The sequence below is a fragment of the Podarcis bocagei genome (assembly GCF_964188305.1).
Source record: "Podarcis bocagei genome assembly, chromosome: 13".
Taxonomy (NCBI): Eukaryota; Metazoa; Chordata; class Lepidosauria; order Squamata; family Lacertidae; genus Podarcis; species Podarcis bocagei.
In genome coordinates, this window is record NC_138138.1 from 17,912,482 (window position 1) to 17,931,853 (window position 19,372).

Sequence of the window (19,372 nt, forward strand, 5' to 3'; positions counted from 1 at the left end):
CTGCCCTTCAAAATATTGTGATGCATGCCCAAACGGGCACGATGAGAACTACACTTCTCAAGATTGCCTTTCAAAAGCCTTTCCCGCCAGCTATTTTGCACTCTTCTAAATCATTGTTATCGTTCATTATTAAATCCAGTTTTGTTTTTAAGCATATATAGAGGGAGGGGCAGAATTGTGGGGTCGGAAAAACCTTATGGCATCACTCGAAGGAACCTACAGAAGCAGTTGTTTTGGGGTGGGTGGAGGTGTGTCTCGCTCCAGTGAAGTAACAATTGGAAACCCGCTTTCAGCTCCCGATTTTCCCTTTGACGTTCTGCCGTTACCCACCCCACACCCGACGTCATGTGTATATGATGTCAAGTATAGGGCATCTGGTCACGGCTTCCTCCAAACGACCAAGATTGGCTCATGAGCTGGAAATTCCCCACTCCAGGTATAGATGAAACCAAATTAGATGGACTAATAGCTCTGACTCAGTCTAAGTCTGCAGTCCTTGTACAGCAAAAAGTAAAGGACCCCTGGATGGTTAAGTCCTGTCAAAGGTGACTATGGGATTGCAGCGCTCATCTCGCTTTCAGGCCGAGGGAGCTGGCGTTTGTCCACAGACAGCCTTCCGGGTCATGTGGCCAGCAGGACTAAACCGCTTCTGACACAATGGAACATTATGATGGAAACCAGAGCACACAGAAACGCTCTTTACCTTCCCGCCACAGCGGTACCTGTTTATCTACTTGCAATGGTGTCTGCTAGGTTGGCAGGAGCTGGGACAGAGCAACGGGAGCTCACCCCATTGCAGGGATTCGAATTGCCGACCTTCCGATTGACTAGCCCAAGAGGCTCAGTGATTTAGACCACAGCAGCACCTGCGTCTCTGTACATTTAGAAGTAGGGAACTTCCCCTCTAGCTTTCACCTCCAGCACAAATCAATGGCAGGGCCACACAAACAAGTAATTTAGCAGGAATGAGGAACTTGGGCCCTTCCCAATGTTGTCGGACTCCCGTCAGCCCAAGGCAGGATAGTCAATGGTCAGGGATGGGTGGAAGGATCCATCAGGTCTCTCAGTTTCTCAGCCACTCTTACCTTCCCGCTGCAGCGGTACCTATTTATCTACTTGCACCAGTGTGCTTTTGAACTGCTAGGTTGGCAGGAGCTGGGACCAAGCAACGGAAGCTCACCCCATTGCGGGGCGGGGATTCGAACTGCCGACCTTCCGATCGGCAAGCCCAAGAGGCTCAGTGGTTTAGACCACAGCACCATCCACGTCCCTACAAATAATAACAGCACCATATTCATCAATGGTGCTATATAAATTAGCAAACAACAGAACAACATGCTAGGGGTTTTTTAAAATAAAAAATAAAAAATAGCAGGCTCCGTTCTTGGGATTCCATGTAAAAAAAAGGAGTTTCATCAGCAGAGGCCACATTTCACTCCCTATGGAGCAACGATATCAGTGCCAACTCCTAGACTGCCCCCCCCCCCGTCCAAGGTATGAGTTCCAGCCATGTATACAGTGTATAGTACAGCCACAGGGGTGTTCTTTGCGAGATAATGCATGTTGCAGCCTGCGTGCACATACCTCGCTGATGTCATTGCCATGGCGATCCCTCAAGAAACCTGGCGCACGTGAGACTCCGTTGGCCCTGAGCCACAGCGGCCTCACGACGCAAGCGGCACACTCATTTGCCCCCATCCCAAAAGAAGCACCCTAGGGAGGGTTGGAAACATCTTTATGGATTTTATTAAAATAGGAAACTCAGACCAGACCCCAAAATGCCAAGGGAATCGACAGGCCTTGATTTTTTTGTGTGTGGCCGGAAGTGCAGCCCCCCACCAAACCCCTCATTCCCACCCCCAGATTATTACAAATTAAAAAATACCTCCACGCCCCTGTGTCTCTGGGGGGCACACCGGCCATGCCTGCCATCCCATAGTAATAATACTAGTCATAAAAAATTCCCCCCGAACCCTGTGCGCCTGGCATCCCCGCGTGCTCCAAAGGTGGGGGGGGGGACCCTGGCACCACCATGACCTTTCGTCTCTTTACTTAATTTATTTAGTTTGTATATCCCATTTGGATGAAAATAGAATTTTGACGGAAAGCGGATCAAAATAGGATTTCTTTCTTCTTTTTCATCATCTTCTTCTTCTTCTTCTCTCTCCCGTTTCCCTTGGGTTTTATTTTCCTTTCCTAAAGTTTATTCCCATGACGTCAAAAAGGAAAACAAATCGGATAGCGATCTTTCCTTATTTTGATGTTGTTTGTTTTCTTCCTTCCTCTTTTTTTTTTAAAAAAAATTATTAAAGTAATACAGCAGGTAGTTGGATACAGAAACAGCCCCATCTGTATAAAAAGAAAGAAAAAGAAGAAGTCTCCAATGCAGAGGGAGATCAGTAGAAAAAAGAAGAAAAGTGAGGTGGGGGGGTGGAGAAAGGAAAGGGGGGGGAATGGTCAGGCCGAGGGCGAGCGTAGAACCTTGTTCTGCAAAAGGAAAATAAGAGAACTGAAAAGGCTAAAGTGGTGAGAATCAAAGGTGTCCACTCGGGCGAGGGCTCAGCATTCAAGATCTGCCACGGTGGTGGAAAGATCTGCTGATGTTTGTTTGTTTGTTTGTGGGGGGGAGGGCACGGAGGAGCCGTTCCTCAACTCCCCCCCCACCGCATGTACGAATCCACTTGCACCCTCCCACCACACAAGAATTCCCCGCTGCCTGGGTCTGTTGGCCGTCATATCTGTGTCTCTTGGACATTCTCTTTCGAGCTGCTCTTGAACAAGAGAGGTTCGTGGATGGAATTGAGCATGGGGTTCTTGGAGCCGCAGGTGAGGGGTCCGCCGCCGCTGTTGTTGTTGTAGTGGGCCTTGAAAGCGGCGTAGTGGTTGAGGTGGTCGTGCTCGATGGCGGGCAGAGCCAGGTGGCTGTCGCCGGGCGCCCCGGCCGAGGCGGGCAGCTCGTCCTCGACGTTGATGATCTCGATGGTGCGCGTGGGGCCGTGGTGCTTGTGAAGCTGGTGCTGCTTGCGGAGCTTGTAGAAGACGATGAGCATCACGGCAGCCATGAAGGTGATGGCCACGAAGCAACCGATGATGATCTTGGTGGTCTTCATGACGTCGTCCAGGTCCTTCATGCCGCTCTCGGTGACGTCGGTGATGGGGATGGTGAATGGCTTCTCCGTGCTGCGGGTGCTGCGAGGGGTCAGCGAGGTGGTGGAATAAGTCATGCCCCAGCCCTGAGACGGCGTCGGCCCAGGTTCCTTCTTCGTGGGGACAGATTCTTCTTGGCCTGAGTCCATGGTCTCCACGGTCACCGTTGTGAAGTAGGTGTAACCTGTGGTGGCTGGGTCCACCGCTGAGACGTTGAGTGTGGCCGAAGCCGTGGTGTTGCCCGCCGAATTAGTCACCATGCAGGTGTACTGCCCTGTATCCTGGACGGTCACATTGGTGAAGTTGAGCGTGCCATCGTGGAGGACTGAGATGCGCACCCGGTAGGAACCATGTGTCATCAGCGTGCCGTTGGGCGTCAACCAGTTGACCGACGTCATGGAGGTCCCCGTCCGGCATTTCAGCTCAGCCGCCATCCCCTCAGTCACATTAAGGTCAGTGGGAGGCTCCACTATAACTGGGGCATAGCAGGTGAAATGGCTTTGATCCAGCTCTCCGATGTAGCGCCCTTTGAGGTTGGGTGGGGCGTGGCACCGGGCGCAGCAGGTGGTGTTGTTGGGCACCGTCTCCTTGAGCCACCAGCTGAGCCACAACACGTCGCAGTTGCAGTGCCAAGGGTTGTGGTTGAGGTGGACGCGCTCCAGGCGGTGCAAGGGGGTGAAGAGATCGTGCGGCAACGACATCAAGTTATTGTGGGAGAGGTTGAGCTCCTCCAAGGACTTGAGGTCATCGAAGGCGTTGCGTTCGATGGTAGCTACCTGGGCGTGCATCAACCACAATTTGCGGAGGCTGGTCAACCCCTGGAAGGAGCCTGGCCGGATCATGTCCAAGCGATTCCCAGAGAGTTCCAGTTCCTCCAGCCGCACTAAGGCTGTCAAGTTAGGGATGTCCTTGAGATTGCACATGCCCAGGTTCAGGTAGCGCAGGTTGACCAAGCCTTCAAAAGCTGCCTCTGAGATGTACTCCAGCTTCTTGAGCTCTCCGAGGTCCAGTCGGCGCAAGGAAGGGACTCGGTTGAAGGCATAGGAAGGGATGCTTTCGATGGGGTTGTTCCTCAGCCACAGCTCCCGCAACTTGGAGAGGTACTCAAAGGCTTGTGTGGGGACAGTGGTCAGCCGGTTGTCAAAAAGCTCCAGCGTGTTGAGGTTGGGCAAGCCATTGAAGGCTCCCACCTCAATCTTGCGGATGAGGTTCTTGCTGAGCTGCAAAATCTCGAGGTGACGGAGGTGCTTGAAAGTGTCCGTCTTTATGACCTGGATGTTGTTCTCCTGCAGGTTGAGGTACCGCGTGTTGATGGAGATGCTCTCGGGCACCTCCACCAGCTCCCGGCGCGTACAGATGACCCGGCTGGCCTGGTTGCTGCAAGAACAAGCGGCCGGGCAGGAGGTGGGGGAGGCTCCGCCCCAAACGAGCGATGGCAGCCAGAGGAAGAAGAGGACCAGGTGCTTCCAAACCATCCTAGAGACTCCAGGCACCAGCGAAGGCTTCCGAGTGCAGCGGCGGGTGGCCATGTCCAATGTTCATGCTTCAGTGAAGAGCAGGGTGGGTGCTCAGGTCTTTAGAAACTGGAGGTGAGAAACAAGAGAAAGAGAAATCAGCCAGGAATCTGATTACTGGGGTTTTGGGAGCACGATAGCAATCAGAAGAAACAGTACTACTGGCCCCAGTAAAATGCATTTGCTGTTGGTTTAAGATAGGCGTAGGGAAGTTCTCCTTTGCACAATGTATTGTGGACACATGTAAATCACTAGCACAAGGACTGGTGACGGCTGCATACTTGTAATAATAATAATAATAATAATAATAATAATAATAATAATAATAAATTAATTATACCCCACCCATCTGGGCAGCTCCCATCATCATCATCATCATCATCATAAAGCGATAGAACATCAAACATTAAAAACTTCCCTAAACAGGGCTGCCTTCAGATGTCTTCTAAAAGACAGCGAGTTGTTCATTTCCTTGACATCTGATTGGAGGGAGTTCATACTCCTCCTGCTCTGTCTCTACATTCTCTCTCAGGGAGAACTATTTCAGGTGAGAGAGAGGCATGGAAATATCTGCTCAAGTGAATCTAGTCAAAACAGAGGCATTCCAGAATTTGAGCTGCTAGAGGTTAAAGAGGTTAAAGGTTAAAGTCTGTAAGTGATGGTGTTGGTTGTTGGGTTTCAGAAAAAGTTGCCTTGGCTTCCATGCTATCAGTAATGGTCAAGTCTCTCTCTCTGGTCAAGTTGTTAGAGGCCTGAGATTTTACCACCCACGCCTATTATTATTATTATTATCATCATCATCATCGTCGTCGTTGTCATCACCACCACTACCATCATCTATGCTACCATTCATCTGATAATCACAAGACTGTACTGCTGCAGAATACAGAGGGAGGGTTGTACAAAGCCACTTCCGACCTTGGGAGGAGGTGGTGTTGCGGGCATCACGCCCCAACACGCGCACGGAGGCTGGCTTCCAGCCCGGCGCGATCTGGGAAATCCTGGGCCGCATCATCCCCGGGCCAGCCAATCGGCTGGCCCAGGGGGTGTGGCTTGCCTCATTTAAGGCAAGCGCGGCCGGGAATCTCCCTCTTTGGCCGCTCAGCTCAACCCACCCACCCTTCAAGGTTCCTCTTTTGACCTTGCTATGGCCACTTGGCAAATTGGCACCAGCCATTTGGTTTTTCGCCTACCTCGTAGCAAATCGTCACAACTTTCTCGGCTTTGGCAGTTAGGCATTGGTATGGGTATTGTTATGTAGATGTGTGGGGGGGGAGTGCCATCACCTCCCCCAAATATTGAAGGGTAGTCCAGTAAAGGATTCCGGGCGGCATGGCCTCGTCCGAAGCCTATGGAGGTCAGGGCCTAAAGCACGCCCCCGAGCGGTGACCCCAGGGGAGTCCCTAGTTGATGTGCAACCCTGCTGGTGTTAACCCTTTCCGGTCTTCAAGCAATCAGGCTGAAGCCGGATATTCGATAGGACCAATGCCTAAGCCAATACCGCTCATCACCTGTAACCAATAAAGTTGTGGCCTAATTTTAGCCCATTAACCTAAATTACTGTGTCCTGTGTCTTTATTTCTACTGGTGGGAGGCGGGACCTCGCCACGCAAATGAATAGTTGTATGACTCCCTGCAGAATAAAAGCTAGCATGTTAGATGTCAAAGCTAATTTCCATGCTAGTTTTCTATGTTGAAGGATCTGAACACACATGTTTGTGTGTTTCATATAATGGAAAAGTAAGGTTGCAGTCCCTCCTCTTCAGTTCTAAAGCACCACCATCCCAAGAATGCTGTGGCATGTGATTTATTTCTGGTGTTCTACACAAAAGCTGGTGCATGGCACAGAATTTGTGTTCATCTTTTTATCTTAGTACGGTTTTGAAAGCTTTCTCCTGTGAATGAAGCTTGCAAAAGCTTCATTCCTAAGGCTTAGTTTTCAAGACGTAAGTCCCATTGAACTCAGTGGAGCTTATTTCTAAGTAAACATGTTTCACATCAGGAAGAAAAACAGGGTAACATCACCTTCTGAAATGCAGCGTACTTTATAATTCCTTGCACACTGCAGGAGAGCATTGCCTCCCCAAACACAACCACGTTTGGATTGACATTGCCCTCAAGCAGTGAAAAAAAATGGATGCTCAGATTCTTATTTCATTTAACACCAACAACTTGGCTAGTTGTCAGCTGTGAAAGAAAAATAATAACAGGCATCTATGTTTATGTCAATTTATTTCTACTCACTCTAGCGAAAGAGTGGCATAGGAACTAGATTAGTAGATTATCTGTACTCTACTGGCTATGCCCAGGTACCAAGGGAATAGCCAGCCACATTGGCAAAGCTGTAAAGTGGACATTATGGCATCAGATACTGCAGCCCCAGACATAATTTCTTTCTCAGTTAACTCTGCAAGCTGCAATTTTTATTGGCTACGACTGATGCATTAAAGCAATGTTGTGTCATTCCGCAGCCTAGTTTCTGTGGGAGTTCTGGCCATATTTCCAACCTGAGTGAGAGTTAGGCTCTATAAAGCCTAACAACAACAACAACAACAACAACAACAACAACAACAACAACAACAACAACAATTTATTTATATCCCGCCCATCTGGCTGGGCTTCCCCAGCCATTCTGGGTGGCTTCCAAGCAAATATTAAAATATTCCTGCTTTTTCTTGGGACATCCCTATTTTCATCGGAGAAATGTTGGAGGGTATGGTCCCCGCTTCCAAAAGTGCAGGAAAAAGCTGGATCAAAGACTTCAGCCTAGCATTGCTTTAGACACCAAATAAAATCCCCATGATTTCACTAGGTTTTAAAAGGGTTTTAATGTGATTTGTGCTATTTTAATCTGCTGGCTGCTTTGGCTATATTTTATTGGTGATTGCTTTGTTTTATGGCAATGGATCCCACTATGTCATACTCCGAGTAGACTCAGTGAAATCAATAGACTTATGTTAGTCATGCCCATTAATTTACTGGATACAAACCTGTGTTACTCGCACTCAGTTCCCATTGTAATCAAGTCACTGCTAACTTGATTTTCAATGGGACCTTAGCTCAATCAACTTAACCGTCTGTATCCAGCCTGTTGCTCACCTTGTGAAGAGGCTGGATATAAATATTTTTAAACCGTTGAAAAACAAAGCTGACCGCCTGCCTTTTGATTGATTGATTAATCAAGTAAATGTAAACACATGTGTATTAACAAAAACCCAGAACGGACATCGTTCTGAAACACCGAAAGAAGTGTGAGATAAATGAAATGAGATGAAAATTATTTCAGTAATTTATAGCCCCCTTCTCCCATTTTCGATGAAAATGTGCAAACTGGCATGCAGTTAAAAAGAAAGAAAGACTAAAACATCAAATTAAAATGTGACAGCTCAATGCAGAGCAAAATTCAAAAGCAACACGCTGCAGCAAAAATATTAAAATACTTAGGATGGCTAGCAGCCCATCCTATATATAAGATGTACTTAGAAGATTACATCAAAATCACACATGCACAGACAATAAATAAAGATATTGACCTTGTACCTAGAACTTAGCAAACAGGATGCCACACAGACCCCTTGCCACACCCCAGAAAGAGTGCTCCATCGATGGAACTGCACCTCTGACAATCCTCTTTCCCTAGTTACTTCTTCCCCCACCTCACTTCCTGCATTGCAGATGACCAACTCCACCCCCATCGTTCTGCCCGGACACTGAGGTCCAGCGTCGAGGGCCTTCTAGCGGTTCCCTTACTGCAAGAAGCCAAGTTACAGGGAACCAGGCAGAGGGCCTTCTCGGTGGTGGTGCCCGCCCTGTGGAACGCCCTCCCATCAGATGTCAAGGAAATAAACAACTATCTGCCTTTTAGAAGACATCTGAAGGCAACCCTGTTTAGGGAGGTTTTTAGTGACTGGTGTTTTAATGTATTTTTTATACTTTGTTGGAAGCCGCCCAGAGTGGCAGGGGAAACCCAGCCAGATGAGAGGGGTATAAATATTATTATTATTATTATTATTATTATTATTATTATTATTATTATTATACAATCATATGATTCTACCTCTGAAGGGGACTCAGGAAAAGGCCTCTGAAGAAGATGTTAGCATTTGGGCATATTCTCATAGAAGAATCATACCCTCCAAATGTCCCCGATTTCCCAGGGACAGCCCCAGAATTAACGAAATCCATCCCGGCTTCTTATTTGATCCTGGAATGTCCCTATTTCCCCTGCCAGAAGAGGCCCAGCAGGGCTGAGGTTGATGGAGCCCAGGACGGTGAAACAAGGCTAATATTCCGGAAATCCTTGTCTTAGACTCTGTGAAAGGATTCTGTGGAACTACAACAACCTTTCGTGTGGATTGTTGGACTCTATGAACAGACAAGCGAAATAGACATTTTCACATATATGGACCTTATGCATAAACTGATTGGAGAATGAACTGATCCACTGGGTCTTCCACTTTTTCCGTTGAACTTTATGAGCTACCACATTTTTCACCCTATAGGACGCACCAGCCCATAGGACGCACCTAGATTTGGGGGGGGGGATAAAGGGGGGGGAATTATTTTTTTTCCCCAGGCGCGAGGCTGGGGCGGGGGAAGCTCGGGCTTCCCCTGACGCCAGCCCCCAGAATAGGACCCAGAGCTTGCGGGGCTGGAGGAGGGGGAAGCCCTCCGCCAGCCTTCTAACCAAGTCGGGGGACAGCGGGAAAGGTGCGCTGCGCCTCCCGCTGTCCCCCGAGTTTGCGGGGCTGGTGGTGGGGCTCTCCTGAAGCCTGGAGAGCGAGACGGGTCAGTGCGCACCGACCCCTCTCGCTCTCCAGGCTTCAGCGAAAGTCTGCATTCGCCCCATAGGACGCACACACATTTCCCCTTCATTTTTGGAGGGGAAAAAGTGTGTCCTATAGGGCGAAAAATACAGTGCTTCTGTTGAAATCTACCATTCTGTACAATGAATAGTATATATTATTTTTTCAAACGTACAGCTGGTTATGTCTTGTGTGTTTGTTGAATATGTTTCATGTAACCAGAGGTTTGTTGTTGTTTTGTGCATCAGTTAGCAAGCATAAGTCGCCACTTGTTCTTGGAATAATTGTAGGTGTGCGGAATATGTAAAAAAAGAAAGAAGCCAAATTATGTAATAAAACTAGTGGTAGCAGTACAACCTGCCTCCCCACTGCCCAATAAAGCCATGCCCTATCTTGAAAGGGTAAAAGGTTATCTGAAATTTTCAGTGTTAGAATGTAAGACACCTTTTCTATTTTTTGCTACCCGCTGGAACCGCGATACCCTGAAACACATTTTTTTTATGTGTTCCTTTCACTTTCAGCCCCATACTTTTTAAAAAAATGACCTCCCACCAGTTAATCAACTCAGCTTCAGTTGATTAATCTACTGTCCAAAGCTTGCAGCTTTAGTTAACAGGGCTCTTGAGCAACAATTGCAATGAATAGCCATTCATCCATTACACGTCGCCTGGAAAGGACATTAAAACTGGCTGGAGTGCGAGAAGAATTGGAGGGGGGTGGGTCGAGTGGGGTGAAAATGAGGTTGTGCTGTCAGCCTCAATAAGGCTACTCTGCAGTCCGGCAGTCCGGACAAGCAATTACATTCCTGGACACTGCTGGGCATTGGAGAAAAGGAAGGAGAGGGCAAAGTTGAAACATTCAAGAGCAGAGAATACATCTTTTGTTAATGAGACCTGGAGCAAGTACAGGAAGCCGAGGTTAGGTCAGGATCTGCAGAAAAAAGCAAGAGGGGGGTGTTTTGGGATGAATAAACAAGGAGGGAGGGAACGAGGGAGGGAGGGTGGCAAGCAATTATGCTCCTTGGGACAAGATGACTGGAATACTGGTGACCACTTTCTGTAAAGGCCATTGGAATGCAGGAGAAGGGATTATAGCAGAGTGTTTAAGTAAGCCTCAGAGTTCGCTGAGGCCCCTGATAAAGTATAATTAGCTAAAAATAGTGCTGAACCTAACTTGCTCCCAAACGCTTCTCCTCTATGGGTTTTGATGCAGCAGATCTTCCAGATCTTCTCCTGTCAACTAAGCGCTGACCTTGCTCTGACACCCAACCAGTATTTGATTCCAATCTTTGATATTTGATACATCTGAGTTCAAGACGGGATGCCTTGACAGCTGATATTTGACAGTAGTTGGCCACCGGCACGAAACAGCATTTAGCGATTCGCGGCACTCTATAATGAACGTTGGGCGATGCTCAGCACTTTATCTTTGACACACAATGGTAATTCCGCATTTGACTGCTGGAAGCTTTCTCCGATTCCAAATTTGCCATCTGTGCAATCCAAGGATGCCAGCAAGTCGAAAGGCTTCAACCCAAGATGCACATACCTGGGAGTAACCTCACTGAACTCAGAAGGGTTTACTCCTGGGTAAACACACACACAAAGAACTGCACTGTTAAAACACTTAAATTTGGGAGGAAACCTCGCAGTCGGATTTGGAACTCTGAATTTCAATTTTGAAACGGCTCTTGTAGAACTGGCCTGACCTACGAAGAAGACAGGTTTATTTATTTATTTGACTTGCAAATGATTGCAAGAAGGTCACGCTAAAGGTCACAACCATCACTTAAGCACTGGCTAAAATGCAATTAAACCATGTTAATAGCCATGCGTTTGATTATCATTTGGCTCAACGGGGATCTGACAACGTTCCTTTTTTTATGAAACCTTGATCTGTGTGGAGGGCAGATTATCTTTTTTAAGATTATGGCAGTACCCTGTTTATGCTGGTCATTATCGATATTGCACCATCAATGTGCATTGCTCCTTAACAAACAGCACAGCATCTTGCCTTAAGGAATGTGCTATCTAAAATGAATTCATCGCAGGGGAGATGAAAGAGAAAAGAGGTGGAGGCTGAAGAAAACAGGAGGAAAATAAGGATTTTAGCATGGGTGGGGAAATGTGAACAACTGGAAGCTTTTTAACTCCCATCTGCCCCAGCTAGCATGTAGTTCAGCAACAATTACAAGACCATAGGTTCACTGTCCCTGAATTTCAGCCTATGGCTGGGAAGAAATGAACTCTGATGATGATGGTGATGATGATGACAAGAACCGGAGAAAAGCCTGCTGGACGAAAGGCGCATCTAGTCCAGTCTACTGTTGTCAAAGTGGCCAACTAGATGCCTAACACAAGTTCCAGAGAAGGATAATGAGGATAAATCTTTAAAACCAACTTTTGTTCAAAACTTGGAATGGCAAAACTGGAAACCCTACTCCATACCCTCCAACATTTCTCCTATGAAAATAGGGACTTGACTGAACCTTTCCAAGTATTTGTTTTAGCCTTTTCTTTGAGTTTCTCAATGGGGCAAACCATTGGGAACGTTGCAGCATATTCACAGATAGCCCCCCCCCAAGTGTCCCTATTTTCCAGGGACAGTCCCGGATTTACAGAAGCCGTCCCAGTTTCTGATCTGATCTTGGAATGTTCGGCTTTTCCTTAGGACATCCCTATTTTCACTGGAGAAATGTTGGAAGGTATGGAGTTATGTGACCCCCAAGACAAGGAGATAAGTACCGTATTTTTTGCACCATAACACTCACTTTTTTCCTCCTAGAAAGTAAGGGGAAATGTCTGTGCGTGTTATGGAGCGAATGCCTGCGGGTGGCGGGGGGGATCTGCTGCAGTCGTGAGCAGAGGATCCATGGTTCCCCTTCCTTCCCTCCTCCGTGGTTACAAAGCATGGATCCACATGGATCCTCAGGATTTTTGCATTGGGCTACTCCAAACTCACTGTCAGATCACATGTCTGTGGCCACAGCATGAACCACAAAAATCATATATCCACTATTTCGTTTAGAATTTTTTTCTTGTTTTCCTCCTCTAAAAACTACGTGCGTGTTATGGTCTGGTGCGTGTTATAGAGCGAAAAATACGGTAACTAGACAACCTTTAGAAGATGCCTGAAGGCAGCCCTGTATAGGGAAGTTTTAAAAAAGTTTTAAAATGTTTGGTGTTGTATTATATGAAGATATCATAAAACATGTTTTCAACATATGTTTCCAACAAAAATGCTGGAAGCCGCCCAGAGCAATGTCAGATGGGATGGGTATAAATAACAACATTGTTGTTGTTGTTGTTATTGAACCGGATGTCCGTTTTCATCAGAGTAATGTTGGAGGCTATATATTCAGGGCCTGCCTAAAGCTGCTGGTGCAGGATGCTGAACCAACTTCCACTGTATCAAAAGCCATGCAGTGTCTGCCTTAATGCCACAAAATGCCAAACTTCTGCTTGTTGCCCATTACAATCTGGAGCAAGTGTGAACAGATTTCAGGCTTGTAGATTTGTCATTATTATGTATCAGGTTTCTGGGGAATAGCTCAAAGGCCTGCTAGTGTGCAGCCTGGCAAAACAACCGACTGCATCTGTGGAAACTGGAACCATTGACCTCCAAGTGGGGCGTGGATACTTACTTTACACGTGCCCCGAACATCAGGGCACTGCTATATCCATGGCTAACATCCACTGTGGTTAAGAGTGTCCGTCCTGGGAGATGTTGATGATGATGATGATGATGATGATGATGATAATTTATTTATAGGGACGTGGGTGGCGCTGTGGGTTAAACCACAGAGCCTAGGGCTTGCCGATCAGAAGGTCGGCAGTTCGAATCCCCACAACAGGGTGAGCTCCCGTTGCTCGGTCCCTGCTCCTGCCAACCTAGCAAGGTAAACAGCATTTCCGTGCGCTGCTCTGGTTCGCCAGAAGCGGCTTAGTCATGCTGACCACATGACCCGGAAGCTGTATGCCGGCTCCCTCAGCCAATAAAGCGAGATGAGTGCCGCAACCCCAGAGTTGTCCGCAACTGGACCTAATGGTCAGGGGTCCCTTTACCTTTACCTAATTTATTTATACCCCGCCCATCTGGCTGGGTTTCCCCTGCTACTCTGGGTGGCTCTCAACAGAATATTCAAAACACAATAAAAATCATACATTAAAAACTTCCCTAGACAGGGCTGCCTTCAGATGTCTTCTAAAAGTCAGATAGTTGCTTATCTCCTTGACATCTGGTGAGAGGGCGCCACTACCGAGAAGGCCCTCTGCCTGGTTCCCTGTAACCTCACTTCTAGCAGGGAGGGAACCGCCAAAAAGCCCTCGGAGCTGGACCTCAGTGTCCGGGCTGAACAATGGGGGTGGAGACGCTCCTTCAGGTATACTGGGCTGAGACCGTTTAGGGCTTGAAAGGTCAGCACCAACACTTTGAATTGTGCTCGGAAGCGTACTGGGAGCCAGGGTTCAAATCCCCACTCAGCCCTGAAGCCCCCTGAAGCCCACCTCTCGGGGCTATTAGTGGGGGTTAAACGGGGAGGGGGAGAACAATGTACGCCACCTTAAGCCCCTTGTGGGAAAAGGCAGGGTATGAATGCAATAAATAACAAGTAACTTCAGCAAGTAACGATTGAGGGCCTGTCCACAATGTCACTCTGTCCGATGCTCACCTGGTAACTTCACTCCTGCAGGGCTGGCTACGAGAGCTCAGTCAGCTTCCCTTTGCTTTCCCCAGGGAAACGAGCTCTTTAGCACTCTATCAGAACATTTGGGTTTTCTCCAGATTGCTGTTTGCTCTGATTTAAAGTCAAAGAGCGAGCTTTCCCTGGAATGGAGCAAGGGAGAAACCGCTCACACCCTTGCCTGACTTTTAATAGTTTTAAAAGTTGTGTGTCCTTGTTTCTCAGTTTGACCCTTTTACATGGTTTTGCATGTTTCGTGGTATTTTATGCATTGCGATTTCTTGTTATTGAGATTGGCAATTGTGGCTGATAAGTGTAAACTGTTTAATTATTATTTGCTGATGTTTAATTTTACTGTTGACTATTAGATTCTAGTGGATTGTTGAACGTTGCTTTGTTTGATATAAGTTGTTTATTTTATAAAGTCACCATGATTCTTTATATTGGGTCAGATTGCTACTATTAATGTCTGGTGTTTTTATGTGTTGGAAGCCACCCAGAGCGGCTGGGGCAACCTAGCCAGATGGGCAGGGTATAAAAAAAATATCATTATCCTTGCCTAGAAAGCATTGCTCGTGTGGCGGTAGGCATTGGTAAGAAGGGGTTAAGAGGACGTGGGGGGGGGAGGAACGCCATCACCTCCCCCCAGTGAGCGAAGGGTGGTCCGTTAAAGGACTCCGGGGGGCGTGGCCCTGTCCGAAGCCTATGGAGGTGAGGGCCAAAGGCACGCCCCAGAGCGGTGACCCGGGGGAGCTCCTAGTCGACGTGCCTCGGCAGGAGACTCCCCCGATATAGTGTTAATCCTTCCCCGTGTCTCCAGCAAATAGGCTGGAGCCGGATAGTTGTTAGGACCAATGCCTAAGCCAATGCCTCTGATTCCTGAATTCAATAAAGTTGTGGCCTAATTCGCCCAATTAACCTTAAATTATGGTGTCTCGTGTCTTTATTTATCCTGGTGGGGGACGGGAACTCGCCACGCAAAGCATGGGTCAAGCAGAAAACCACTACAGCAGCAAGACTGCTGTTAGCTAAAAAATGGAAGTCTCAAGAAATTCCAATGGTGGAAGAATGGCAGATGAAGATGTTGGACTTTGTGGAGCTAGCCGACCTGACTGGAAGAATCTGCGACCAGAAAGAAGAGGAATATCAAGAAGATTGGAAGAAATTTAAGGACTATCTGAATAAATATTGTAATATAAAGAATTAGAAGTCACTTGAAAGTACCAAATAGGCCTAGGAATAAGTTGGGATTTAATTAAATAAATGGGATTTTGAACAGTACGAAAAGTGAATAAGATAGATAATAATTGGAAATATTTTGTTTAAGAATGATATTGGAAAGCTGTTACATGCAGATACAATGAAATTCAGAAGGGAGGAATTTGAGGAAGTCACAATGTAAACAAAATTGGGTTCAAGGGATATGGGATTAAGATTACTTTTTTATTGTTGTGGTTTTGGTTCTTTTTCTTGTTGTTGTTTTTAGTATTGTATTTTTTTTATATGGTATGTTTTTCTGTTTTTGTTTTTCCTTTTGTTATGTTCTATTTGTTATAATTGTGAAAAACTTAATTAAAAAAAATTTTTTTGAGAAGAGAAAACCACTCGTACCCATGGTTTCCAGACACGACGCAAATGGAAATATGGAAGAGCCCTCAGTTGCATCCCAGGACCTGACCTGCAGCTCAGCCTTAAGCCAGTGAGAAGTGAGCGGTCCTCCTTTCAGAGACGCCAGGAGTTGAGCCAGGAACCCCATCACAGGCTGAAAATGGAATTCCAGCCTAGAGAGGCAGAAAGGGGAATAAGCGACCTCAACTGGTCCCTATAACTGGCCAGCGGTATGATGCCCTTGGATTGACCAGGCCTAACTACTGAGACTCAGAACAGGACCTTTTAGCTTTAGCTTGTCAACAGAAGTTGTGTTCGTCTACATTGTGTGCTGGGGGCTGCAAAGAATAAGGTTGCATTTTAAAGGAAAGGAATAGCAACACATTGTTGTACGCATTGTGGCACATCATAACGGCCCAAAAACAAAACACAAAAAAACCTCATACTAAAAGACATCCTGAACAAGAAAACAAATGATTGCATTTGAAAGATGCTGAAGTTCCGACCTTGGCAGATGACTAGGAGGAGAATGTTCCATAGCTCATAAGAACTATATTTTATATGCCTATACAAAACTCCTCAATGTGTGAGCTTGTTAAGGGGAAGATTAAAACATGCAACAGTGGACAGTGAAACCTTGGTTCCCGAACAGCTTAGCTGTCGAACAAATCGGCTCCTGAACACCGCAAACCTGGAAGTGAGTGTTCCAGTTTGCGAACGTTTTTCGGAAGCTGAACATCCCATGCGGTTTCTGATTGAGTGCAGTAAGCTCCTGCAGCCAATTGGAAGCCGTGCCTTGGATTTTGAACCATTCCAGGAGCACAATTCAAAGTGTTGGTGCTGACCTTTAAAGCCCTAAATGGCCTTGGCCCAGTACAGCTGAAGGAGTGTCTCCACCCCCATCGTTCTGCCCGGACACTGAGGTCCAGCTCCGAGGGCCTTCTGGCGGTTCCCTTACTGCGAGAAGCCAAGTTACAGGGAACCAGGCAGAGGGCCTTCTCGGTAGTGGCACCCGCCCTGTGGAACGCTCTCCCACCAGATGTCAAAGAGAAAAACAACTACCAGACTTTTAGAAGACATCTGAAGGCAGCCCTGTTTAGGGTAGCTTTTAATGTTTAATGGATTATTGTATTTTCATATTCTGTTGGAAGCCGCCCAGAGTGGCTGGGGAAACCCAGCCAGATGGGCGGGGTATAAATAATAAATTATTATTATTATTATTATTATTATTATTATTATTATTATTATTATTATTATTATGGTTTGAGAACCAAGGTACCACTGTACTTGGATGGAGTGGGTACTTAAGCAGAAACATACCATCCTTTTTTTTTTACTTTCGAGGAGGGGGGAGTTCCCCCACAATACCGAGTTCTAGAAACTTGATCTTTTTAAAAAAACACACACAAAAAACACTAAAACATGAATGGGAAGGTCCTAAGAAGGGGTAGGGAAGCACATTTTTCACAGATCACATTCATGAAAAATGCCCAGCCCCTGGATTCAGAGCAACGTAACAATCACAGTCCTTGCATGAGATGGGATACAACTGGATGCAGATCTGGGAAGCCTAGAGTGTGGCCAGGGGAAGGAGAGGGTAAAAATGGAAGATGATTTCCCTCTGCAGGACTGATAGGATTAGAATGATCAAAATAGGATTAAAAAAAAAAATCTGTTGAGTGTCCAGGCACTTAACGGGGATGAGCCAGGCAACTGAGATTATAGATTAGTGGTAAAAGAAGGGGGGGGAGGGAGAGGGATAGAGAAATGCAATAGAGTGGACTTCACTTATAACTGTATTTGCACTTTATATTTGTATCAGTATATGTCTGGCTGCTGGTCCCATCACCTCCTGGGAAATAGAAGGGGAAGAAATGGAGGCAGTGAGAGATTTTACTTTCTTGGGCTCCATGATCACTGCAGATGGTGACAGCAGCCATGAAATTAAAAGACGCCTGCTTCTTGGGAGAAAAGTAATGACAAACCTAGACAGCATCTTAAAAAGCAGAGACATCACCTTGCCAACAAAGGTCTGTATAGTTAAAGCTATGGTTTCCCTAGTGCAGTGGTGCCCCGCAAGACGAATGCCTCGCAAGACGGAAAACTCGCTAGATGAAAGAGTTTTCCGTTTTGGAGGTGCTTCGCAAAACGAATCTCCTATGGGCTTGCTTCGCAAGACGAAAATGTCTTGCGAGTTCCTGCGGGGTTTTTTCCCTTCCCCCCCTTTTTCTAAGCCACTAAGCCACTTATCAGCTGATCCGATAAGCCGATAAGCCGCTAATAGCGCTAATCCGCTAATCCGTCAATGGGCTTGCTTCGCAAGACGAAAAAACCGCTAGACGAAGAGAATCACAGAACGGATTCTTTTCGTCTTGCGAGGCACCACTGTAGTGATGTATGGAAGTGAGAGCTGGACCATAAAGAAGGCTGATCGCTGAAGAATTGATGCTTTTGAATTATGGTGCTGGAGGAGACTCTTGATGAGTCCCATGGACTGCAAGAAGATCAAACCTCTCCATTCTGAAGGAAATCAGCCCTGAGTGCTCAGTGGAAGGACAGATCCTGAAGCTGAGGCTCCAATACTTTGGCCACCTCATGAGAAGAGAAGACTCCCTGGAAAAGACCCTGATGTTGGGAAAGATGGAGGGCACAAGGAGAAGGGGACGACAGAGGACGAGATGGTTGGACAGTGTTCTCGAGGCTACGAAAATGAGTTTGACCAAACTGCGGGAGGCAGTGGAAGACAGGAGTGCCTGGCGTGCTCTGGTCCATGGGGTCACGAAGAGTCGGACACGACTAAACGACTAAACAACAACAAAATGTCTGGCTGCTAGTGAAATGTACACACACACAGCTGCTGAAAAGCAGAGATAATCAAGGACTGGGCTAGCAGACAGCTGCAGGGTCAAGCATGGAGGCAGATAAGGGCACTAGGGTCCAAATCACACAGCTCAGATGAAAGGGGGTAGATGGGAGAGACAGGCATTTGTGTGTTGGAGCAGAGTGTCCATGTGTCCTGTTTTACAGAGGGCAGCCCTCTTTTGAAGAGCTGTCAGGGGACAGTCTCCCATTTGGAGAAGTCCTCTGTGTGAGGTGCTGTCAAGTCCAAACAGCATAAATAAAACCTGGGAGAAGAGAAAGCAGAGGCCACAAAGTTGTCCATCAGCAGTTAAAACTTGGGGGAGTAGGCTGAGCATCCATAGAAGTCACCTGTTCACACAGAACTCCCCACTCATGTAAGATGCATTGTATTCCTTTTTAAATTACAGTGATACTTTGGTTCCCAAACACTTTGGTACTCAAACAACTTGGAACCTGAACATTGCAAACCCGGAAATAAGTGTTCCAGTTTGCGAACATTTTTCAGAAGCCAAACATGCTCTGGTTTGAGTGTTACGCTTCCGTTTTGAATGCCACACTTCCGTTTTGAGTGTTACGCTGAGGTCTGTCTGTTTTTGCCGTTTATTTTGCATTTTTGTGGCTCTTTTGTTTTGTTTTTGTGTGGAACCCAGTTCAGCTACTGATCGATTGATTGTGTGACTGAAGTACATTGTTTATTGCTTTCATTTTATGGATCAATGGTCTCGTTAGATAGTAAAATTCATGTTACATTGCTG

General features: G+C 46.7%; 1 protein-coding gene across 3 annotated transcripts in view; it reads right to left on the reverse strand.

Moving 5' to 3' along the window:
- Positions 1–1,728: 1,728 nt before the first annotated feature.
- Positions 1,729–19,372, reverse strand: part of LRRC4B (leucine rich repeat containing 4B) — a 147,883-nt gene continuing 130,239 nt past the window's right edge. For all 3 annotated transcript variants that reach the window (XM_081166388.1, XM_081166390.1, XM_081166389.1), the window contains exon 2: positions 1,729–4,730. In XM_081166388.1, the coding sequence (XP_081022514.1) occupies positions 2,733–4,676 (1,944 nt within the window). In that variant the 5' untranslated portion in view covers positions 4,677–4,730 and the 3' untranslated portion in view covers positions 1,729–2,732. The remainder of the gene's footprint in view (positions 4,731–19,372) is intronic.